Genomic DNA, 26,466 nt, shown 5'->3' with positions numbered 1-26,466 from the left:
AAAAGGGACGCAATTTGATCTGTACTTCAGCTAGAATGAAAAAAAAGACACAAAACTGGAGTTATTCTGTGTCTTTATGCTGCACAACTGCCTCTTCTTCTCTCATTCTCTCCCCCTCCCTCTCCTGTTGCTACTTCAATCATGAAACTGATCAATGATCAGCTGATTGGCTTTTCTGAAGCAAGTCCCATCTCTCTTGTTTGTTTATCACCCACTTTGCGCCAGAAAGAGGAAACCAGCAGATGTCGCGCTAAACAACAGCAGCACTTTAAGCTTGATCAGCTGTTGTTAGAATTTATTTAATATTACTTTCTAGTTTCAGCTGATGTTTGCTGGAGCCACAGCCGTAAAAGCTGCTGGTCATGATATCTATTTGGATATCCTGGTGAGAGGGAAACATGAAGATGAAATCAGGAGATGTCCTTACTGAATCATCAGAGCTGAACAGGTGATGGAGAAACAGGTTTACCTTTTAGGTGACATGAATGAGTTGAAGGAAAGTTATGAACTGTTTCTGAGAGACAAATAACACCAGGATCATTTTCTATGTAGCTGACAGCTGGTAACTGTGCAGGGGCGGGTCTAGCAAAGTTTTGCCAGAGTGGCCAGTAGGGGCACAAGGAAAAGGGGGCACAAAGAAATACTTTTCTTTCTTATTCTCATTTAAAATGTCTAGCGTTTGATAAATAATTATCAGAATCTTACAACCAAAGTTTTTATCTGATGTAAAATGTATAGCTTACAGCTATGAGCTATACATTTTATCTGATGTAAAATGTATAGAACTCACAACAGCGTTTCTTTTCATTCAAAGGCTTTATGGCTTTTCCTATAATACCTCGTGGGGCGGTCTCTCGTCAAAATGCCTCTGTTGATTTTTTGTCCCAGTCCAGCCCTGATAACAAATCACCCCTGATATTCCTCTCCATCCACTCCGCCCTACCTGCACTCTCCTTTACCTTTCTTGTGCACAGACCATTGCTTTGGACGGTTTACCCCAAGTATTTAAACTCATCTGCTTTCACTTTCTCTGCTCCTTGCAGTTTCACCATTACAGCTGTGTCCCTCTCATTCACACCTGTATTCTTTCTTGCTTGCTTTCTACTGTATATCTCATAGCTGTCTTCCTGTCCTCATGTATGTACTGCAACCCTCTCACATACTTCTCTGCCACTCCTGATTTCCTCGTGTAGTACCACTGTTTCTGTCTTGGCACCCTATCATATGCTTTCTCTAGATCCACAAAAACGCAGTGCAACCTTCTCTATACTTTTTCACCAACAGTCTCAAAAGTCTTTTTCTCCTTCCTTAGTGTCCAGCCTCATATACAAGTCGGTATAGGCTACAATTCACATATATCATATCTATTATATCTTCAGTGTACTAATAACTTGAGAACAAAAATGTTTATCCTGAAAGATTTACATGTTTGGACTACAGTTCCATAGAGCCCATTCTTTTTGCGTCATCTCGCGAGAAAGCGGAAATAGAAATACACGAATGACCTGAGGAGGGCAGTAACGCCCCTTTGCTGCGTCTAGTCCGCCGAAAACTTCCCCACAGGAAGAAGACGACGAAGAAGAAGGTAGCCGTGACGTCTGGCTGTGGTTGGTTGTTGTTGTTTAGCAACCATTTGCTAGTTAACGGGTAGTTTACCTTTGACATCGTATATGGCGCATTAAGCTGGTTACGAGTATATGTGAGGTTTAAAGGGGATTAAAATGGCCCTGCAAAGCTGAGGTAAACTACAGTTTTCATGTTATTGGACAGTAGCAGCCTGTTAGCTGTCATGCTAATAGTTTAAAACAACAGATATTACTGCTTATTATGTATTCTTGTGTGTCATTTGGCGTCTAATTTTGTCTAATATTAAATGAACTAACAGGTTCCTACTTTATGCAACCGTGAGCCATTAACTGTAGTTGCACATAACATGAAACCCCCTGTTAATGTGGTCTGGGTCCACCTCATGTCGCCATTGCAGCTTGAATATCTGTCTGAACGTCTGCTCATGTGTTTGTCTGTCAGGATCCAGTGATGCCATAGAGGTAGGAGGCACTGCCAGGGCTCCTCCACCGGAGGACGAGAGGTCTCCTCAGCAATGGCAACCGAACTTCATGAGACCATATTCATGGCCAAGCAGGAGCGCCACAAAAACCTGTTTCTTAACTACAAAAACCTGAACATTTTCCCCGTGGAGCTGCTGAAAGATGAAGGCCTGCAGTTTCTGGAGAGACTTTACATGAAGAGAAACTCACTCACTACACTGGTATCCACACATTGCATGTTCATTTTACCATATGAGACACTTATGAAACCCAAAGAAAATTTCTAACTACTTCTGCTTTTGCTCTGTCTTTATCAGCCTGACAATCTTGCTCAAAAGCTCCCAAATCTCATTGAACTGTAAGTATTTTGCTAAACTAAGTTTTGTTTTATAAATGATGACAACAGAGAGTTGACACAGGCTGTCGGAGATTGATTGTGTGTTTTGTGTTTATCAAGAGGTTTCTAGTGACGTTAACCACCAGATGTTGCATCACTAAATGAGATTAACTGTCTCTCACATTTAGGTGTTTTCAGCAGCAAACACCAGAGCTGTAATTGTTTTACTGTCTGCTTGTACATTTCAGGTATTTGCACTCAAACAACTTGGTCATTATTCCAGAGGGTAAGCACATTGTCCAGTACAGTAATATTAATAACAGTGTTTAATTCACTTGTTTGAATATTAAGATTGGTTTCATTCCCAGCTATTGGAAACTTGGCCAGACTGCAGTCGTTAGACCTGAGCAATAATGCCCTGCAGGTTCTCTGTCCAGAGATCGGCAGACTGAGGTCTTTGCGGCACCTGAGACTGTCCAATAACCAGCTCAAATTCCTTCCTCCAGGTAAGACACAACAGTTGTCTGTCTTGTTTTTAGATTTCCTTTTAGAGGCTTAAATAATTTTACATTATCTTATATTCTTTGGTACCTTTTCAGCTAGTAGCCTGAGTCCTTTATTCAGGGGCATCGGTTTAAGTACAGCTACCTAGACCAGTCGTTTGTCTTGGAGCAAGTCCAGATGTTCCTTCTGATTTTGTGCCAACCATACACTGCAGCAGCACAAACCACAATGAATGAAAATTAACATTGCTGACCCCTGTGCAACAAGGGTTAGCACTGTATAGTTTATAGTGATAAAGAGAGTCTCATTTAATTACAATGGTCACAGAGACATGAAAGCTGAATTTAAGCTGAATGCTTTATGTTTGCAAAATCTGATACAAACCAGAATTTAACCCCCGCCCCTCCCCCACAAAAATGATACTTACACTATGCATTGGCAACATTTTTATATCATTATGACCTAATTAAATGAGATCATTGAACAAAATGTGCTTATTCACATTACAGAAAACCAAGAAAAACTAAAAACAAAAAACTGTGCTTACCTGTGTCTTTATGAGCACAGAGAAATGTCTGCTGGAAACTGTCATAAAATTCTACTCTGTACTCGTGTCAGTGCAACAACATGATTGGCTAATGTATTCATGTTTGAACTATTGATTGGCGCTTGTCTTACATAAAAGCTTCAAAACAAAACACTAGTGGCATAAAATTGTTTACTCTTAAAGCTGCATATTACAAAAAAGAGGAAAAACATGTACAACATGCATGTATTGTACATCTATGCTTTTACCTGCTTCAGTAATTTATCCGTAACAGTAAGACTTATATTTCATGTTTGGCATAAAATCACTTTGAACTGTTGCTTTTTTCCCAGCGCGTTTGGTTTCCCTACTTGTAAATATTTTAATTGCCAGCAGAGAGCAGCAGAGCTCCACCTGAGAGAAAAGTTGTTTAAATTTTTTATAAACACAGATTATGAGGCGCATATAAGTAGTGTAGCTGAAGCTGAAGGGAGGTTGTGCAATTTCATATACTTTAAAATAAATAAAAATAGTTACCCTCCGTGGATTTTGTCAATAACTTGAAACCATTAGATTGTTGTTTGTTGTGCCCCTAGTCAAATTCTCAGTAACGTATTTGTTTGCCTGTTTTCTTTTTGCCATGGTTCTTGATTTACCAGGAATGTTTCCTGAACTTAGTGATAACATCAACAATTTCTTTTTCGAGTGTCACAATTTCTGTTGACTGAATTTCATCCTAACGGTGAGACAGTGTGTGCAAAATAAAAATAGTAGTGATGAGAAACAGTGCTTCCAGCCCTATATCAAAGTATACTTAACCAAAACTAGAGAGTATATTCATTTACAGCTGTGGTTCCAAAATAATATAATCATTTGACTGTGCTGCTGTTCTTTTTGCAGCGATGCTCTCGTTTTGTTTTAGAAATCCCACAGGCTCCTGCCTCTTTCTAAGAGGAGGGTATAATGGGCTTACATCAGCTTTAGCCAAGATGATGAAAAAAAGACCTGTGAACAAAGATGTTATGTCTAGTTGAGATGTTTGGAAACCCTTTGGTTTTAAGGCATCCAGCGAGGAACAACAAATACAAATCAAATTTCTGATAAAAGTTTGACAAAACTGTGATTTTCTTTTTTCTTTCTTTCTTTCAAATAATAAAGTTTTGCAGCTTTATCTGAGATTTACGTCTCTCACATATTTGTGACACCTGCAGAGATTGGTGATCTGCAGGACTTGGAGACGCTTGACGTGTCGATGAATCAACTGATGTCTCTACCGGACCGACTGCATCGCTGTCTCTCACTACAGAATCTGACAGCGGACCACAACCTGCTGAGCCACATTCCCCGGCAGCTCTGCTGGCTCCACCGCCTTAACCAGCTCTCTATGGCAGCTAACCGGCTGACTTTCCTACCACTGGGTCGGTGAATCCTCTTCTCTGTCCCTCCGTTATTTGCTCTAGTGGTGACAATAAAATGAGCGAGGTGGTGTTGAAATCTTTGTGTGTTTCAGATCTGGGCAGATCACGGGAGATGCAGTTTGTGTTTGTTGACAACAATGTGGACCTGAAAGGACTCCCGTCCTACTTGTACAACAAAGTTATCGGCTGCAGCGGGTAATACACCATCCCAACAGCTCAACAGATACAGTTTAAGACAACTGATAAAGGTCATTGCTGATTAGCAGAGTGAAAAAGAAATGCAGTTCCATGATGTTGGATATAAGTTAGCAGAAAATTAACTGATATTTAGCCCACAGACTGTTGGAAAAGTGTAAATACTAAATGTATAGAGAATGTGGCTGGTTGGGACAAGAGTGAGGTGGTAAGTATTATCCTCTGCATAGTGGTGAAGCTGTCTTAACATATCATCTTAAGATCTGCACATGTGAGGGGAGGATACTGATATATGTCTTGTATAAAATAAAGGTGGTTTGTAGCATCTTTACTAAATACAACTGCAGACTTAATGGGCTGCATACTTATGTTTGTGTGTGTTGTTCTCCTGCAGATGTGGCTTATCTGCTCAAGCGCTGGAGGGTGGACTTGGTGAAATGCTGGGTGAGGAATTGAGTGAAGCCTTGGTTGGCCTGCCAGCTGAAGTGAAGGTGGTGGGCTCAGAGACAGAACATGTTGTTCCCCTGGAGGAGCTGGCTATGAGGACGCTGCACCGCATCTACCACCGCCGCCCAGCAGGTGAGGAGACAGTGTTCACTCTTACGTTAGAAAACACCTGCTGGTTATTAATCAAATAACTTAAAACTTTAACGGCACCTTTTTTGTTTGCTGCTGTTTTTAGAGCTCAGCTTGCTGCCTCCCATCACCCTCCCAAAGAGCCTGCGGGATCTGTTGCAGTTCCCCCTCGGTCACTGTCACCGATGCAGCCAAGCCATGTTCACGATCATCTACCCCAAACTCTTCCCCCTCCGTGACACCGCCCTGGCAGGAGTGCACCGCAGGTCAGGCAAACACACCGTCTTTTTTAGTTTCCCCCTAAAGAAGGATTTAACATGCATACTTACGTCCTTCTCCTTTCCTGTTCAGGACCACTGTGAGTTTTGTAGCCTACTGCTGCTCCAGTCACTGCCTCCGAACCTTTGACCTCCAGGGGTGATCTCATTTCCTTCTCTCTCCCCTCCCCCACTCACGCACTGACATATAACGTCAGCTGTGGATCTTGAATGTCTGTGGCTCGCTACTTGATAAAGGACCTGGCAGAAGCAGCGTATGCAGATGTTTGGTAGGTCAGATGATGAACACAAAGCTCAACATTTCAGAGCTTTGCATTCCTGTTTGTGTGGGGGAGGTCAGCAGCAGTGCACAGTAGTGCTCATTAAATGGTAACTACCCACTCATAACTGGGCACTTTTAAGAACAAACACTTTAATCTTTGTGGAATAATATGCTTTTTTCCACTGAAGCTTTTTGCAGCAGACTCATTGGTTGCAGAGTGATCTTTGAGGTGTTAACATTTGTAGCATGCTTTTGTTTTTATGATAACCGAAGAATATTTGAAGGTTTGTAAGTTCAAAGAATGTTTATCAGTTTGATGTGTGTTAATTTCAGCAGAAATTAAAGTGAATGTCTAAAATAGAAAATCTACATTTGAGACAACATACTGCATGAAGTCATGTTCTTAGTCACAGTTTTTGTGAACTCTAAGACCCACTAAAGACAATGAGCCAAGGATTCATGTTAGGGCTGTCACGATATCAGACTTAAACTTCATGATTATAATATTGTAATATGAGTGGTTGAAAAAGAAACTTCTGTACTTATGCTTTCAGTCAGATTCAATAACTTTGTTTATTGGCCAATTAATTAAACTCAAAATTCATAGACATGGCGAGAGATGCTATGATGCTTAACCCTACAAAAGCATACAAAACAAAAATTTTTCATATTGTGCATTGACACAATATTTACATTTCATTTTTAAATATCAGGATTTTCAATACATGTTATCGTGACACCTCTAACTCGCATTTATTTGACAGGTTATGAGAAATCACAGTTTGTTATATTCTATATCAGCTTTTAAGATTTGACCATTTTATATGTTAACAGCAATGTCTTTTTGTCATAACAACAATTATAATAACACACTCTGTGTTTAAAAAAAAATACACAAACCAAAAAGTCAGATTTTCACACTTTTTAGGGTTTAAAGGACACAGACTTGTCTGTCTGCCTGAAGAAAAAGAGAGATTTAAACACAAGCAGCGCTGTGTGTTTCTCTTGTTGAACTGATATGTGTGTGTGTGTGTGTAATGTTTATTACCATATTGTACAGTTCTAATTTATCATTTGTTTTGTTTGGCAGTAAATATTGACTGATGTTTGACTTTGAATTTGTGTTTTTCTTACAAAAGAGAGTTCATCATAACAGTCGTCCATAAAGAAAACTGCAGAGAGGACAGAAGCATCTATTATCACATCCATTACATAAAATTCTGAAATGTCTGAGAAAACAACTTTTAATGTGACTCAGGTCTGAAGCCTGTGAGAATCATGTCAGTCTTACAATATGTTGTTAAAGCCACAACAGAAAACATACTGTAGTCACCTTTTGACTGTACCCATGTAAGCACCAACCTCTGCACCACCATGTTGTTCTCATTTACAACAATAACTCAAAGGTCTGGAGATCTGGGAAAAAGAAATAGAAAGAAGTAGCCTTGGGTCAGCCATACAATGGGCCAGAACCCAGAACCTCCCTCCTTAAACTAATTATGTAATTTGAACTAAGCTAACAAGTAAAAGTGAAAAACAGACACTAGGAGAAGATCCGAGAAAGAGAATTGTTGTTTGTAATAAAGCACTTCACTTAGTTTGTTTCTTAGTTTAGTTTGTAGTGGAAGACTTCAGTCTATAAAACAATATAGGTTTAGATTTTATTTATTTTTTGTTCTCTTTCATGTGACTGATGCCTTACAGATGATTGAAATTGCTGCCCAGATCACCCAAAAAACTTTCCACTTGAAAGTTTTCAATCATGAACACATTCAAATCTTCTGTTTTCCCTCTTTGCATTTCACAACTAAGAGTGCATGTTTTTTGTTTTTTGTTTTTGTTAGACTTAAAGTTCAGCTGCTTGGCTATATCACCCCCTTTATAATTCTGGCATTCAGTGATGTACAGTTGTTTGTGTCAGTAGGTCAGGAGAGTCGAGCTCTTTGGCTCCCCATTATGTGGGATATAAAAAACATCCTGCCAACAGGAAGGTCTTGTGCCAGTTAGCCTCGAGCCAAGCATGCCAGGGGAGCTTTGCTTAACTCCTGAGTCAGACTTTTATTTTCCTTATTTATTCCTCTGATATACCAACTATCCCCTGCTGAACATGCTAGCAGCATACCCCGCCTTTCACATTTCTTATTTCTTTATCGTTTGCATTTTTTGCAATGAGTCCTCCAAAGACATCTGTAGCTGCTGCATAATAACAGAGGGTTGTTGAGAGGAAAGCGGAGCGGCTCCATTACCTGGATCGATGACATGTTCAGACAGATGTGATACCATGATCCTCTCTGACTGGTGCTTCAGCTTTCTGCCCTCCCTCTGGGACTATTCCATCTCAGCTGCCTGCACATATGAAATATCACTCGTCCATACTTTATGCTCACATAAAGACACAGGCAAAGCAAAGCCTCATGAATTTGTACATAAACACAGCACTGCAAGAACACATCAGAATCAGAATCAGAATCAGAATCGTGTTTATTGGCCAAGTATATGTGCAGACAAATACAAGGAATTTGGTTCCGGTAGATGGTGGCTCTCAAGCACAGCAATGTAAAAACACACACACACACACACACACACACACACACATACACACCTATATGTACATTACGCATGCATACACATACATACACAAAGCTGTGTAAACCAACTATAAATAACTAAACTTATGTACATAAAATACAGAAATGAAATGAGGTGGAATGAATACTACAGAATGTACATAAGGTGCAGTTGCAGTCTGGCAGTGGGAAGCAGTGTGACAGGTCAACTGTTTAGGAGGGAGATGGCGAGGGGAAAGAAAGTGTTCCTGTGTCGGGTGGTCTTGGTTTGCAGGCTTCTGTACCGTCTGCCAGAGGGCAGCAGGTCAAAAAGTCTGTGTCCAGGGTGTGAGGGGTCTGTGACGATTTTCCCTGCCCGTTTCCTGGTTCTTGAGAGGTACAGATCCTGGATGGAGGGCAGGGGGGCACCGATGATCCTTTCTGCTGCCCGTACAGTCCGCTGCAGTCTGCTCCTGTCCTGTTTAGTGGCTGCACCATACCAGACTGTGATGGAGGAGCACAGGACAGACTCAATGACTGCAGTGTAGAACTGGATCAGCAGCTCCTGTGGAAGACTGTACTTCCCCAGTTGTCTCAGGAAGTACATCCTCTGCTGGGTCTTTTTGAGGATGGAGTTGATGTTGGTCTCCCACTTCAGGTCCTGGGAGATGGTGGTACCCAGGAACTTGAAGATCTCCACAGTCGACACAGGGCTGTCTGATATGATGAGGGGGGGCAGAGTTGGGGGGTGTCTCCTGAAGTCCACTGTCATCTCTACAGTTTTAAGAGTGTTCAGCTCCAGATTGTGCTGACTGCACCAGAGTACCAGCCGCTCAACTTCCTGCCGGTATGCAGACTCATCACCATCCTGAATGAGGCCAATGACGGTGGTGTCATCTGCAAACTTTAGGAGTTTAACAGCCGAGTTCTTGGAGGTGCAGTCATTAGTGTGACCAGAAAGTCAACAGTGCAAATTGAACACGTGAGCTCAGATGAATCTGAAAGAAACATACATTTAAAAGGAGGATTAATCCCCCAAAAAAGATTGCGAATCCTTGTGCAGATGGACTGGTGTTGTGAGAAGTCAAGATTTCTCAGATGGTGTTTTTAGAGCCTGATGCGGTACGTTCACATGAAGTAAGAAAAAACCTACTATCTACTTTCTTAACCCACATTATATTATATACTGGCATTTTTAATGTATCTGGTTGTCATACATACAATTTCCTTTATCAATGACAGATACTGAGGATTTCAATCATTTATGTCCAAGGTGGTGGTTGGTGGGGTGTTAGGGTTAGCCTCAGTAGACTACCTGCTCTAGTCAAAGGAGTTTGCAAAGAAAAGCGTCTGGACTTCTTTGAGTTGCTTGAAGACGTTTCACCTCTCATCCGAGAAGCTTCTTCAGTTCTAAGGTCAAATGGCTGAGAGTCCCAGATTTAAACCCAGTGGGAGTGTCCCCCCCAAAGAGGGACAAAGGACCCCCTGATGATCCTCTAATCCACAAGTGTCGAACTCCAGGCCTCGAGGGCCGGTGTCCTGCAGGTTTTAGATATCACCCTGGGTCAACAAACCTGAATCAAATGATTAGTTCATTACCAGGTCTCTGGAGAACTTCAAGACATGTTGAGGAGGTAATTTAGCCATTTGAATCAGCTGTGATGGATCAAGGACACATCTAAAACCTGCAGGACACTGGCCCTCGAGGCCTGGAGTTCGACACTTGTGGATTAGAGGATCATCAGGGGGTCCTTTGTCCCTCTTTGGGGGGGACACTCCCACTGGGTTTAAATCTGGGACTCTCGGCCATTTGACCTTAGAACTGAAGAAGCTTCTCGGATGAGAGGTGAAACGTCTTCAAGCAACTCAAAGAAGTCCAGACGCTTTTCTTTGCAAACTCCTTTGACTACGATGACCTGGATGACTGAGAACCTTCACAGACACTACCTGCTCTACCTCCTCCAGTTGTTCCCAACTTCCATTTGAAGCTGATTTAGGTGAAATAAAAACTGCACTTTCTTCCCAAAGATAACATCTGTTCTTCTGCACAGAGATCAGTACCAGGACTGTAGTATTTGATAAGTCAGCGACAAACATTGTCCAAATATCACTGATAGCAGAATGTTTGTCCATAGCCGGCTTGTTTGCTGTGGTAGCTCAGCTGTCAAACAGCATGTGCCTGAGGATAACTTGGAATCTTGTTCTAGGTCTATTAGGCATAATTCATGGTTCACTGTTGCAACACAGTATAGTATGTTTGCACTTCAAAGCGAAAAGACAACAAAAAAACATAACAATAGCACATAAACAAAGGGATTCAGACCTGATCCAAAAGTTAATGACCTGTCCCTTTGCCTCTGCTCCACCTCTGAGTTTCATTAAATTCAGCCGGTCAGTTTCAGGTACAGGTGTAGATTACTATACACCCTGAAAATGAGTTGATATCTTTATAGCTGCATGGGTTTTATGATTAACAATAGTGCAGTGCAGTATTCAAATGTCCCAATACCACACGTGTAGTACTCTACACATTATGCAGCATGAATCCTGTCACTGTTTTGTAAATGATAGCTAAATACTTATCAAATTATATGTATTCAGTTGACACAGCCAGTTGCCAGTTCCCAACTGTCACACATCAGAGTAATCACTTGGAAATGTCTCTTTGCTGGATGTTCTGTGCTATGCATAAATTTGCACTCTGAGCCATTTTCAAACACTCGAGGAGGACTGCTTCAATCAGTGGCAACACAGTGTCACAGTGTTATTGGGTTCTTGACTTTATTGCTATTGGATCATCAACTGGGAGGGAGGTCTTAATGGCTTTTTTTTAAATGGGCTTGTAAGAACACATGAGGAAAGCCAATCCATCACCTGCATAGATCAATTCTGCTGCTAATCAGCTGCTTTCAGGCCTCGAGGGTCAACTGGATTTCTGGAGAATGTTTTAGTGTTTTAATAGTAAATAATGAGGAAGTAGACAGTAGGGCGATAAGGACATTAATCCATTAAACTAGGAGAGATGACAAGGACTAGTGTAGGATCACCACATGCTGCTGATGGAGCACAGTAAGCACTTGCTTGACGAAACAACAAATTTAAAGAACAAGAACTAAGGGCTGATTGGCTCAAAAGACACTTGCCGGCAGACAATTGGAAAAGCGCAGTGACATAATTTTTTTTAATGCGTTTTTTTTGACAGTGTGGGAATTGACAAGGAGAAAGATGATATGATCTGATCACCGCTAAGCTTTTACCTCACACTCCTTTCCCCAGCTCATTAGGACCTCTCTTGTGTTATCTCTCCACAGTCGCAGAAATAATCAAGGCACCATGGCTCTCACCTTTGACCTACTTAATGTTTGTCTTGCATGTATGCTGTTTGCTTCTGCAGATGTGAGTCATCTAAGGCCACGTATCCGTTAAAGTACAATAAATAAAAGCTGAAAAAAAGAGCGTGCACACAAGCAAATTTTCATCTTAAAAAAGGAAAAACAGCTTCTAATTTCTGCAATTTCTCCAGCTAAAAAGACCTTTTTAGTAAAGAAGACGTGTTGCCCTTGCACCATGTCTTTTCAAGCATTTTAGCATTTTGTGTGATTATGTAAAGTCAAGGACTCCAGGGGCAAACAGCTGAGCACACAGAGGACAATCTCAAGAGGCTTTTTGGGCTCTGTGTGCACATAAACACACATGGATAGATATTAGAGATGCTTGTGACAGGAAGTATGGTCTGTGGAGATGGGAAATGTAAGGATGTAAGGGGATGTAAGGTTATTAAAAAAAGTATTTAGGGAAGGAAAGAAAATCATCATACTTGTAACCATGAAAATCTTTCTGTATACCAATTTAAAAAAAAAAAAAAAGAAGAATAGAAAAGAACTTGAACTACACGCTTTTGGATTGAAAATCTGATTTTTGTCAGAATTTTGTTTCTCACATTTAATATTGTTTTCATTTGATTTCCTTTAGTAAAAAGTTTTCTTTGTCAGTTACTCTGCTTTCTAAGTAGTAAACAGTCGGACTAAAGCACCGTGAATTTAGATCATAGACAATAATCTGCGGTTTGCGCAGATCAGCCTGCAGCTCTGCCTGATATCAACAGAGAAAGACAGCATCCTGCAGCCAACATGGCTTTGAGCAGCGCGCAGTTGACCTACCTTTTTATCCGTTACCGCTGACGTCAGAGGGCGCGGCCATTTTGTGAGAGGCATCAATGAGACAGGAAATCAGGTGGCATGACTGTCAAATTAAAACCAAACCTAGTATTATTACTATTGTTGTCAGAAGTAGCTGTGTTGCTATATATCTTGTATTTTATCTAATAGGAGAGCAGGTAGCACTGCCTGGTTGACTTGTGCCTAATGCCTTACGTGCTTCTTAATGCAACTCTCAAGGAATTTGTGTCTTCCCATGGAATCAAACCGGGGATCTTTCACAAATGTTAGGGAATTGTGTATTATACATTTATTTTTGCTTCCAATAACAGGAGTAAAGCATTTCGCGTGTTTGCCAAGCCCCCCCCCCCCCTATGTATGACATGTATATTTCCACATTTCCGACTTGCAGCGTTGTTGCTTTGCCACCTTTAAAAATAGTCCTGGATTTCTTGGGATATCGGAAGTTTTTTCAGGCATCAGGCACCAGTCACGTTATACACAGTTTTCACTTAATGTAACTACACAGTTCCTTCACAGGTTTTATTTTGTGAATCATTAACAGGAAGTGTTTGATGAGTAGACCTGCGGAGATTAACGCTTGCTGTGGCGGTTAAGGAGGAGGGCGGTGCTGATCCAGCGGAGGGCGTGGGGGTTGGGGGGCGGGGACAGTCCCTTTGAACGGAGCGGCTGGACGGACAGACATCTTCACCCTGTACAAACATACAGCAAAAGAAAAAGAAGAGAAAGAGCTGAAGAAACTTAACCAGGTCGGTTTGATTCGATTTTTTTTAATCCTCTCATTTTGACCCACAGAATAATCAAAAGAAGAGCGATAATTAAAGTTTGAATGATTCTCCAGATTTCAGGTTTTAGCAGTTTATACGTCCCAGGACGTGACAGAGTTCTCAGCTGTAAGACCGCGTCATATTTGCTAGGTTATTTTTTGTTTGTGAGGTAATGATATCTGAGGGGAAACGAGGACCATGTTGCTGTTTCTGTTGTGTTTGTAGCGACTCTGTGTCGACGCATGTGCTGAATTGTTTGAACTTTTGGCTGTTTTCTGTTTTCTGTCACAGTGGAAGAGTGGTTGTTTTATGTAAGGATTAAACAACAGGATAACACAGACTTTGTAATCTTGTTTTTCATGTTTCTGAAAGCTTCTAGGTGTAGCTGGCCATTAAACAGAAAAGCCGTGTGCAGGTTCAGGACCTTGGACAGCTCCCGAGTCTGATGCTGAAAAATACTTTACGCACAAAGCGAAACGTTTTTTCTCAAAGTGTTCCCCCAAAAATGAAAATCTGAAGTTAATCTATTCGTGAAACGAGGCAAACTGAAACAGTGAGTCCTGAAAAATACCTGAATCTAGTTTCTGCGCTCTGGAAACAAGTGAGACAGCATTCGTTATCACACTTATTGTTTTTATAAAATGGCCAGGCTGTTTGTGGTTCAGATCTGTTTTAATCCAGAGGTCTGACTTTTCACCTTTCCTTCACTTCCTTTTTCCAGAGGACCGTACAGACACAGTGAACAGGGAGCCGTTAATGGTAACAGATAATTTTCATGAGGGAAAGATGGATGTTTGGTTAGGAGCGTCAGGTGCAAGAAAAACAGAAGCAGAAAAAAAAAGATCAGAGGTCAGCATATAAGTATTTGAAATAATTATTTTAAGATGCTAGTTTTTAAGGCCCTGTCTGAGAAAACGTGTACAATAGTCACTCCTATGACTGAAGCTGCGCAGTTGCAACATTAAGGTTGAATTCAGTTATGAATTTTGTTAATGAATTTAAACTCAAGTTAAAGTAGAAACTGCTCCAGTCTTTCTCCCTTTCCTGCATGTGCACCTGTGTTAATGTCAGAGAGGACAAAGAGCTCAGGCCGACTCTTAAGCAGATCAACACGTGTGTGTGTGTGTGTGTGTGTGTGTGTGTGTGTGTGTGTGTGTGTGTGTGTGTTGTCTTTTTTTGGCAGCCTGGTGTTGTTTGTAACTCGATGTAAACAGGTGGATATTTCAATTAGGGCAGGAAATGACTGCAGCACACCCAACATGGGCTAATTGAAACATATCTAACTTCCAGTCAATTCTATGCCCTATGTTGTATTTTGGTTTTGCTGCTGCTTTAAATTATGGAGTGCAAATGCATCCAGCATGTAAAAAAATATAAATCTCAGCTGCAACAGGTGAACTTTACTTCTAACAATTTGTTAAATTTAATTAATAATGTTTTCAAAGGACTTCCTGTGTTTCCTTGTCTATTTTTTCCTCCCTCACTTCCTGTTTTACTTTGATAATATGTTTTCTTGTGTCTCTGGTTGCTTTGCTTCACCTTTTTTCCCCCCGGTCTTTCTCTCTTTATGGTCTGCTCCTCTAGGATTCCTGGTTTAGTTTCTGGAGTTATTCCACTGAGTTTTGGTTTTTCCTTGTACTGGATTATTGCTGGACTTATTCTGCTCTTCTTCAGTTTATTAAACTTACTTTTGGGGTTTTTTTCACCTTAAGAAATCTTACATTTGTCCTACAGTTGTGTCCTGATTTTGCTGAAAGCTGGTGTACAGTGAACCAAGTGTAACTGGTTTGGTTGATGAAATGTTAATTGCAGCTGTTTGCTTGGACATTTTCTCTGTTTTTCTGGAGCCAAAATGTTATGATTAACACGAACCCAGGGTGCTCAAATAATCAGCTTCCTGGTGAGAAAGTGCTTCCTTCTTTCATTAGCACATACCTGCACCCCACCATGATCAATCCCCCATCCTCCCCCATAGCACCTATCACTCACCACTCTGTCACCCTGCCCACAAAGAGGTGAGAAATTACCACCAGTCTCCCGCTACATCTGTCAAACACGCACACATACACACAAACAGCATAGCAAACTTTTCCTCTCCTTCCTCTTCATTCGATACTTAAATGTACTCCCCTTGTTATTTATTCATTTTGCTCTTTACACCTTCCTGTTAAATTTCAGTGCAATCGTCTGTGAAATTGCCACATGATAGACAAACCCGAGTGATTATGCGCCCAGATCACAATCTTCTGTCGCTCACTTATTAAGTTTGAGCAATAAAATGAGTGCGGGGATCTTCTTCTGGCAATGACTGCCCTTTTTTATTTTACCCTGTGAGGTTTTTATAAACACATGCACTCTTTAAACTAGTTTGGGCGGCACATCAGTTATCAATCTAGGGCTGAGTGGGGCAGATGTTTTAAGAAGCCCTCCAGTATGTTTTGGTTGCACCCACAGAGTTAATTGAGTCAGTCAGAATGAGTGCTGCTTACAGAGTTTAGCTTTAACAGGATGAGTTTTTATCAATTTAAGTGTTCAGTTTTAAAAGACCCCCATTCCTGTTCTTATCACCATACAAAACAATATACAGGAGAAATAGACTGATATACACTCTGCTCTTATCAAGTCAGATAATCACACTTTACTGGGTGAAAATCCCAGTGCTCAAAGGAGAATAGGAACATTATTTTGAGCTGACAGGAAGACAACTGTAACTCAAATAACCACTCATTATAACCAAGGTAGGCGCATCTACGGACACACAGACACGCAACAGATCGAACCTTGAAGCAGATGGGCTGCTTCTGCAGAAGACCACACCGGGTGCCACTGTTGTCAGCTAAGAACTGGAATACAATTCATAAAGCTTACCTAAACTCGACAACATAATGGATGAGTCTTGATTCCTGCTGAAATATTCAGTTGGCAGTTTCAGAATTTGGCATAAAAATATTGATTCGTGGAAACGTGAAAAGCATGGGTCCATCCTGCCATGGATCAACAGTTCAGGCTGCTGCTGCTGGTGGTGTAGTGATGTGTTTGGGCCCTTTCATACCAGCTGAGCATGGTTTAAACACCACAGCCCATGAGAGTATTGTCAATATGGACTAAAATGTCTGAGTAATGTTTCCAACATCTTGTTGAATCAACATATGGGTCCAACCCAGCACTATCAAGGTGTAATTAACAAAGTGTCATATATCAGCTGTTAGGATACGTTATTGAATTATTTCATGATGACAGTGGCCAATGTTCATTTCTCATTTCAAATTAATTCTGTGCAAGCTAAAAGATGTAAAACAGTTTGATGAATAGGTGAAAGACCATTTACGAAATGAGGACTATGTTTTCTTGGTTTATACAAAGAGGGAAAAATAACAACAAACACAAAGCAAACAAACAAAAAATTGGTCTTGGCAAATGTAAATTCAGAATTTCAAAATTTGTGCACTTCTAATTTTAAAGAATCCAGCGGCAGGAGCACCAACAAAGAGCAATTAATGGTTTAGAACTTGAAATGCTAAATGCGGAACACGAGATTTCATATCTAAAGATTATTGCACATTTCTTTAACACTTTGTTTCACGTCTGGCCAACTTAATGTAACTTAAAGGCACCTTTGTCTTTCACCTCCAATCACAGTATGTTCGATGAAATGGGTGGATCTGTTTCAGTAAAAAAAAAAGTATTTTCACAACAAATATGGATGTAAAAATGTTAAAATACATATTAAAACTCTTACATTTTTGCAAATATCTACATAGGAGATGCATTTTATGCATGTGTTAGACACCAAGGATAAACAAAGAAATACTTAATGTTGTTTGTTCTGTATTTTGATCCTGGTGCTTCATCAAATTATCATTTATAAAACATTCAAAATGGTGATACGATCCTTCTTATCGATCACAATGGCATCGTCGAGTTGCAGTAACTCGATTCCTTTGATGGCTTCAGTTTTACCCTTACAGCAAGGTTAAAGTCGGTGCAACACCAAAAGTACAAATCCTTTTGCAAAGAAGCCGCGATTATCTTTTAAGGACGTTTATGTTTTTGTTGTTAGCACAAGCATGTGATAACTCTAATCCTGTTGTCCACGCAGGAGGAGAACCATGCTGCTTTTCCCCCATTTGTCACACGTACGAACAGAACAGTGTGTTTTTACCTAATATATACAGCTCTATATGTGCCTGTCAACAATCTGCATGTCTAAATGAGCGCGCACAGAGACGTATGCTGACAGGTGTCCATTTGAATGCATACATGTAGAGAAGAAATGGAGGAGAGGAGTGTGTGCGCATGTGTGTGTGTGTGTGTTTGTGAGAGCAGAAGTGAGAGAGAGGCTGTGAATGCCAAAGTGAAAGAAAAGCATGCAAAAGAGAGGAAGAGTGGTCTGTGTGTTATGTAAGTGTGTGTGTTCTGTAGGCCTACAGATTAATCCAGTGGGTTTTATCCTCAGTGAATGGGACAGTGGGGCTTTGCAGTGATTATCCCTGGAGGCCACAGATGATTGCTTTGAATTTCTTGCATGTCCGACACTGCCACGTTTGCCTGCCTGCGCATTGTTCTGTCTGCCAACTTCATTGGCAATACTGTGACGCTCCGTAAAAGTTAAAAGGCCATAAAATTGGAGAGCGTGGTAGATGCTTCATATATTATTCTTAATATGTAGAAGGTTTTACTGGAATAATGTGTCTTTAATTGTGCAAAGTAGTTTAACAGGCTGTGTTAATGTAAAGTTTAATGTGTACTTTCTTTCTGACCAGCTACTCCGCCTCCTCATGTCTGTCTTTCCATAAGTCTGTTTCTCTGTTAATCTGAACCGCAGCTTTCTGCCTGTCTGTCTCTACTTTGGATTATATAACGAGGAAATATCAGAATTGCAATCTGCTCCATCATCCCTGCTCAGCTGAGACAAAAATGGCTGAATGCTGGGAACCTGCCCCCCCCCATATGTTTTGGCTTTCCTAAAGGTGTCAAAATCAGAGCCTGGCATCTTAAAAGGTGCATTTTTGTATGCTTGTTGCCAGGTGGTCGACCATTTGCCTCTTATGTCATTGATGTTTGGCTGGGAAGTCATCATGTTACAGTACAGTTTATATAGAAATATATAAATCCCTTTGATTTTGAAGCATAAATGGAAAATATAAGAAATGAAGCCATTTTGGTGGCTTTTTAAAAAAATAACAAGTCTTAATATTTTCCTATGCTTTTCCTCAATGATTTTCCACGGCAGATTTCTCTCTGTGTGTCTATCCTGCTTCTCCACAGGGAATGTGTTAATTCGTTATAGCCATATTGTCACTGCGGGCATTGCTTTGGGCAGGACACCAGCTTGTTCCATTCACACTCCACCACTGTGGTCAACCTGGATGGTTGTCAGGAGGCTTGATTATAAAGCTGTTGTCTCAGTAACTGACATTCATCCTGCTTTTTTGAGTCCTTTAAATTTAAAATTCATCATTTCTTTAATTTTTAGAAGCCTTGCTTTGGGCCACCTTGACATTACATCTACAGGAGCTTTTGTACGCCCTGATCTTAAATCCACATTTCTTGGAGGACTTTCCAGTGAATTTTCCAGCGTCTCCTAATTTTTCCCACAAAGTTAGAAGCACAGAACTCTTCAAAACATCTTGTTAAGCTGAAACATTAAGAATTCTATTCACTGGAACTAAGGAGCCAAGGCCAGCCCCCCAAAAGCAACCCCAAACCATTATCCCTCCTCCACCAAACTTCACACCTGGCACAGTGAAGTCATGAAGGCAATGTTCTAGCTTTTGTCAAACCCAGACCCATCAAACTGCCACATAGAGGGGTGTTATTTATCAGTATGCAGAATGTGTTTCCACTGCTCCAGAGTGGGTGTGCTTTACACCACTATGAATTCAATAATTCTGCAGATATCTGGCCAGCAGATCATTGGTGACTTTTATGGTAAATGGAGTGGTACTTATGCAGTGTCTTTCTACTCAATTTGAGCACTAAAGCACTTTCTACTATAAGTAGTACTACAGCGCTTTTGTTTATGCCTAAGGACTTTGACTAATATCTACATCTACACTCACACGAGAATAGTCAAGGGACTTGTATAAAAATTCACCCCTGTGCAGAAATTAGCTATAGAGACCCAAACTCTTTTTGTAGCAGGTTGTAAACATGCTTATTTCTGCAGTAAGGTTGCATATTTTACCAAAGGAGTCTATGGTTTTACTCACATTTGGAGACAGTCTCGAGCAACCAGCAGAGGAACTCTTTTGGCTTTGTTTTTCAGCCCCAGAGGTTGCTGCTGCCGCTGCTGCTCGGTCTGTGCATTTGTGCATGTTTTGATGTTGGCCCATGTATGCAGCAGCAGCAGTCAGGCGTAAACGGGTGGGTGAACTGTCTGAATGGTTTAGCCCTCAGGCTCTCATCATGCTCTCTGTCCAGGTCACATCTTGGCACGTGTATTTATTGTTTATAGGTCAACATGGTGGTACAGTGTTTATGCAGGAGTGGTTTTTTGTGACTGGAATTCTGCAATGTTTTTTTTTTGTCAGTACCAATATAACAGACACATTGTTTCTGCATAAGCTTCAAATTATCCAACAGATCAGTTCGGGTCAGGTGATACTGTAAAAATCCTGATCCTTCACTATCGTGTGGATTTATCTGATGTAATACAAAGGTTTGCTGAGAATGGATAATGTAATAAATCAAGTGTCAGTGGCCACTTTAGCTCCTGAGTCACTACAGTTACGTTTAGCTTTGCCCAGCCAGGAGAAAATCAACTTGAAAAGCCATTAGTACATACGGGGGATGAATGCAAGTGTATCTGAGCATGAGTGTGTTTGTGTGTATTTGTGTGTGTGTGTGTGAAATGGAAAGGTATCAGCCTTTTCATCTTAACAGCAGTCTGTCTGACGCAAGATGGAAAAGTATCCTTGCAGGGTTACGCAGCTTTCCGTGCGTAGAATGGATGTTGATCTTGATAGACATTGAGATTTTATTGGTATCTTGATTTTATATTTAGTGATTATTTTATTGATTTCGCTTTCCCTTTTCCTGAAAAAAATCTAAAAACAAATAGGCCTGCACAGGATTTAGAACCCCTACAGTTTTATTATTCTTGAGTCCGAACACTGAAACCCGCAAAACAGGAAACATGGAGTCAAGGTTAAAAGTTGTACTGCAGTGTTGCGCTGAGCAACAGCAGACGAGATGTAAAACTAGATCTTTGTTAAAAATGTATTTTTTTAAAATGAGACAAGCTTTTTGGGATTCTTATATTGGGCATGTGAGAAAAAAAAACTTTGAAAACCACTGATTTATTGAACTACAGAGGAAGCGGGGCAAGTAGTTTGCCTCTGGGATCTATAACAGACACGAAAGGTGCAGGTGGAAAATCTGGAGAAGAGAGTTGAGGGCATCAGAGGTCGCAACAAGAACTGCAAGCCTAGAGGAGCTTAATCCCTAAACACTGTCCAAGGTTGAAGAACTGGGGCTGATATACTGCCCGTTGGTGATCAGTTGATGCATGTCAGGTATGTGAACAAAGGAACTGGCAGGAACTGGAGAGAAGTCACATCTCAGGAATGCACACAAAATAAGTCAGCTATATGAAGAGGGGGAGAAACCTCCACTGCATGGATTCTGATGTCACGGCTTTGCAATGCACAACAATAAAAACGTTATTAACTAATATTTTATTGACTAAAAAATAGCTCACCTGCATATGTAAACAGTATTTATTTACTTTACCTCCAGTATCTTTCAGGTCAAGGATGACTTGGCATAATGTAGTCAAAGAATTTCACACATTATAAAAACTAAATGATATAACACATTAACTGCTAATGCCTATCATTACAGCATATACATTATAATGTTGTTTGCTGCAAAGACATACCTGCATTTGAGTTTCAGCAGGTAAGAGGTGTAAACCAGCAAAGTGGCAATCAGGAGATGAACTTTTCAGTCCCTCCTTCGTTAGGTTTGTTTGGCTTAAAATCAAAAGTAGTATTTACATGAGTGTTTCTGCATCTTTTGTTTCGTATCCAGATGTTCACATGGGGGTAGCACATATGATCTGTCAGCAGGTTAGGATTGGAAAAGAGAGCAAAAGCACCTGTAAACACACTATCTGTGTGTACCACACTGCTGTTGCATTATTGACCTGGCTCCATCCAATAAATAATGAAACATAGTTATGCTTTGAAGTGGTGGATGTTGCTTCGTCCCACCCTTAACACACAAACGCAGCAGTATCTGTTCCACTGCTGCTCCCCTTCTTGTCCTTGGTCCTGTTCATCACATGTGGGGTTTTTTTTCAGTTTCTTGGGTTCTCGGTCTAGAGAAATGTTAACCTTCTCCCAGACATTTTCTTTTGTGTGATGTGTTTCTGCAAATTATTATTTGGACAGAAAATGACAAGGAAAAACTGGTCGCATGCCTGTTTTATAAAAACTGACTTTTGTCATAATATAGTCAATGTTATGAAGCTTTTTGTTGCAGTCTCATTTATCTACTGCTGTGCAGAAGCTCCAGAGGCACTGAAGTGAAACAATACAAAAAGTCAGGTTTGGTTCAAATAGAGGAGGGAGTGAGTGAACAGGAGGATGTTAAATGTCATCCCAATAGAGATTTTTTTTCTGCCTTTATTCATAATTACTAATATCACCTCTGGTACCCTCAGCGCTTCTGGTGCACTACCAGTGATTTCTGCAGTAATGAGAACAAAAGGTGTGAGAAATCTTTTCTGGCTTTTCATTTTTCTTGCTGGGCGGAACTGCAACCTTTCCACAAACCCAGTGACTCCACAGTCTTCATTTCAGTGCCATTAAGTTCTGCACATCCAGATTTCATTGCAATTATGCAAAGAAAGGAAGATTATAGGAACAGAAGTGCTAATTTTCACTAGCAACCTAAGTAACCTGAAAAATCCCCCATATGAAAGAGAAGGAAAAGTGCAGCAGGTATCCTAAAAATTACAATAAATAAACATATAAATCTCAGGTTTAGGTTAGTGCTTCTATAAGCCTGTGAGAAACATACAACCAAAGAACTGACGGGCTGACCTCGTTTGTCTTGACTCTCAGATTCAGTGCTGCCACGGTGTCCTGATGTCCTATTTTCTTCACAAACATCGTTTATCTCCAATGAACACGGCACTTGATTGATGGCGGTCCACTCGGTCTAACGGAGGCCGTTTGTCACAACAGACTGACAGTCTGCTGGACGCTAAACATGAGCCTCTTCGCTTTTTAAATCCTGATTCTGTCCTGTGTTAATGTTGCATAGAGTGTAACTGTGTACTTATGGTTGTATGTAAATTTATCCTTCAGACAGGCAGGATGAACAGCACTGTCTAAATGTGTTCTTTTACTGCAGACTAGTGCTAACATCTTCTAAAAAATTTCTTTGTGGTTATGTGTTGGTGTTTGTTTGATGTGACTCAGTTATTGTTTGTTTGGAAGCCTTTGATGTGAAGCTACGATATGATATGAAACCAGCACATGATGATTTTTGTTGCTGTGTTATGAGCATGGTGAGTGACGAATCAGTGTTAAGCTGACCTCAGCATTTTTCATTTCCTCCAGTGACATGTTGGAGCAATAAGCAATTATATTTTAACATGATCCCCCGACTCAGGTGCCAGTGGATCATGTCAGCAAACTTGGGTGCAACTTGGGGCATGCTAACCATGCTTGGTCACTGTGTGAGGTTTTTTTTTTTGTTTGTAGCAACAATTTTAGTTCAGCTTTGATAATATATATTAAATCTGACCATTTAGACAGATACATTAGCTGTCAGGGTTGGTTGAGTTCATTATTTTTATTTCATTTATGTTACTCACGTGTGATTGGGGAACTGCTGTCGCCCATATATCATCCCCAGAGAGTATAAAACATGGACGTAGCTTCTGAGTCTGAAAAGTGAAGCCAAATGAGAACTTTCCTTCTCTCTGATGTTCAAAAAGACTTCTCGTCCTATAGAAGTTTAAGTGGAATGACCCTCAGCTTTAACCTCTAAAAACATTTTTCTTATGAGTTTCTGGACTCAGTTGCTTATTTCAAATGATACAAGGAAGTATAAAGTCAATTTTGTCAATTTTGGTCATTCTAAGAGTCAGAAAGGAGGATTATCCTCCTTTAAGCCTGTGGCTTTAAAGTTAGACCCATGCCTCATTTGTCACAAAGAAGGAATTTCAAAACACAACATTGGTGAAAATGAAAATACTAATTTAGGCTTTATAATGGTGTGTGTCAAAGCAACGGTTGATGTGACGCTGCCTACATCCTACATTTATACTGTCTATAGTTTGAACACAACAAATGCTCAAGCACGCTAGCATCAATGAAAGGAAACACAAAACTTTCCTGCATCTCTGTGCACTACAGTGCGTTCTGTATATCATGCATATTGTACAGCAACTGAGAAAACAGCCTTAAATCTGAGTGTTACAGCTCATTTCCCCTGGCTCTCAGATTCAGTGCTGCATTACTTGACACCTACACAGCAGGAAGCTGGCTAATCTTTTTGCCTAGCTAGTTACCATCTGAAGCCAGAGGTTTTTATTTTGCTCTCCTTAAGTGGAGTGATAGTAAAAGTGACAAAACAAAAATTCAGCCCTCTTTAGTAGTTACTGAAGGCCACTCAATAATTATAATTGAAAGTGCACCATTAAAATATAGAAGTGGTTTTGTGCCTACTGATCATTTAGTCGTCTATGTTATCACCGATTGCTTGTCCATGTAAAGGTTGACCCGACCTTCGTCTGATTGCAGATACGAATGTTTAAAAACAAAACAGCTCGCACATGAACGAAGACTTATTTGCTCTGCCTTACCTGCGCACACCTCAGCAAATATATAAATAATCACTGGTTTGTATCTTAAGTGCCTGTTTGTAATTTGCTCCAGCAACATTTTGTGTTTTAATATCAGCAAGATATGAAAATGTGCTCCACTTTACTCCAGAGGAGATAATCTGAAGATGATTCACGCACACCGTCTGAGAAACACATTATATTAAAACAATAACTCACTGAAAACATATGATACATCATGTGAATGGACTTCAGTTTGCTAGTCATATCTCTCTGAGTTTTATTAGACGAAAATCTTTTTACTTCCAAAGTAAATACATTTTATTTTTCATAGAGGTAGATGCTTTTAAAGCAGGGTTTTCAAAGTGGGATTTGTGTTTGTGTCCTTTAACTGTATTTCTTTTTGTTTGACTAAAATAACTTGTCGCTAGATTCTTCCACAATTGGAGCTCCACAGTGGCGTGTTAATCGTGACAGTCCTAATCCATTCTCCTTCTGGAGCCTTGTTGCTACTCTTTTCTTTGGACCATCTGCATATTTATAATGAAAAATGTGAAATGTCTAATTCTGAAACACAACATCAACACTCTCTCTCATCGAGGTCATGTCCTTGTTCTTTTCAAACCTTCTCTCATCGTGTTTCCACATCTACCTTCAACAGCTTTCAGGATTAATGCTATTAATATTATCAATCAATTATTCATCGGTGACCTTTCAGTGTCTTCAGTGAACTTTATGCTCACCCATTATATTTAGTTTTGATGCTCATTCTGCTAAAGATCCAGTCCTTTTTCCTGTGTAGTAAATTATACCAAATGTTCAGGTATTACATCATTCAGCTACAGATAAGACGGTAAATACTATAAAGTTTTTATAAAATATGCTTCCTCTTTCCTGGACAAACACTGTAAACATCTATTGACTGAGAGGGCGTTGAAAGAAGAGGAAGCAAAACAAAGAAAGCTGCCGGCAAACTGAGAGGCGAGTGTGTGTGTGTGTGAGAGAGAGAGAGCAGAGAAAACAGTGGAGACTAAATCCTCTTTCCCCCCTGACTTTAATCTCTCCATGGGCTGAGCCTGGCAGTTCAGGCCTTACAGCAGCTGTCAGTCAAGACGAGTGACAGGCAGCAAGGCCGTAGGTTGGGAGGGGGGATGGGAATGACCGGAACGTGTGTTATGACAACTGTAGGTGTGTGTGTGCGTCTTTGAAATACAGTAGGCATGTTAAAGAGCAAGCGACTGTCATAGTGGGAGGGTCATTTTTCATGCTACAATTAAAAAATGATTTCTAAATGTGGGTTACTGTCAAATAAACAAAACATTTAGCTGAGCTTGCCAAGCTAACACTGCTTTATGTATATGTCAGATTAGTTTTTGCTCTTTGACACTGGATTTTGTTTCTGGTTGAAGAATCATGCCTACTCCATGAAGGGTGGTTTATTCTCCTATCCATGCTATGTACTTGCATTAGTTCTGTACAAAATTAAAATCACCTGGCTAATTCTGGTCCCCCTTGTCCCAGTAAAACTGGTCAGAAACACTGGACCTTTGTCTCAATGTATCTGCCACCAGAGGCTTATATACTTTAAGTCATACTTGTTATGGAATTGGGCTTTTATCCTGTCATCTGGCATGGTAATAGACTCTTAAAAAGTTTTAATGCAAATTCTTTTAGTGTTCTGGCAAAAAAGAGAGAAAGAAAGCTGCTATCGTTTAATCTTAGCATATTCCCAAGCACATAATTACTATTTCATGCTTTCCAAACATGTTCTTGAAGCTGTTTCACCAACATCCATTATTGATTTTTCTTTTTTTTTTACAGTTGAGTGCTGCTCCTTACTTTCTTGTAATGGATTAATGAACCGTATTTATCAACAGCATGAACAGCAGTGAATTCAAAACAATCTCAGTTCCATATTTTTAAAAATTCCAAAATGAAAAGAAATGGACCTAAAGAATTTTGCATCATTTTTGCACGCTGCCGGTGATCTCTGACTTGTCGCAGCAGATGGCTTCCCCTTCCTGACCCTG

The 26,466-nt window shown here is 40.3% G+C and overlaps 2 protein-coding genes across 3 annotated transcripts in view; both read left to right on the top strand.

Annotated features, from left to right (window-relative positions):
* The first annotated feature begins 1,556 nt into the window (after positions 1–1,556).
* Positions 1,557–7,262, top strand: lrrc28 (leucine rich repeat containing 28). Its single transcript, XM_063467998.1, has 10 exons — positions 1,557–1,740; positions 2,029–2,269; positions 2,366–2,406; positions 2,634–2,671; positions 2,754–2,891; positions 4,627–4,833; positions 4,926–5,028; positions 5,423–5,607; positions 5,711–5,870; positions 5,956–7,262. Exons 2-10 carry the CDS (start codon positions 2,102–2,104, stop codon positions 6,023–6,025), a joined length of 1,110 nt encoding a protein of 369 aa, XP_063324068.1. The 5' UTR covers positions 1,557–1,740; positions 2,029–2,101; the 3' UTR covers positions 6,026–7,262.
* Positions 7,263–13,508: 6,246 nt separating this feature from the next.
* The window catches only part of LOC134631350 (synaptosomal-associated protein 25-B-like), a 42,270-nt gene continuing 29,312 nt past the window's right edge, over positions 13,509–26,466 (top strand). For both annotated transcript variants that reach the window (XM_063479594.1, XM_063479603.1), the window contains exon 1: positions 13,509–13,617. The gene's annotated coding sequence lies outside the window, so the exon portion shown is untranslated. The remainder of the gene's footprint in view (positions 13,618–26,466) is intronic.

This window comes from Pelmatolapia mariae, linkage group LG1 (genome assembly GCF_036321145.2).
Source record: "Pelmatolapia mariae isolate MD_Pm_ZW linkage group LG1, Pm_UMD_F_2, whole genome shotgun sequence".
NCBI classification, from domain to species: Eukaryota; Metazoa; Chordata; class Actinopteri; order Cichliformes; family Cichlidae; genus Pelmatolapia; species Pelmatolapia mariae.
The sequence above is the reverse complement of the archived record's forward strand: the minus strand, read 5'-3'. Positions and strand labels throughout refer to the sequence as shown.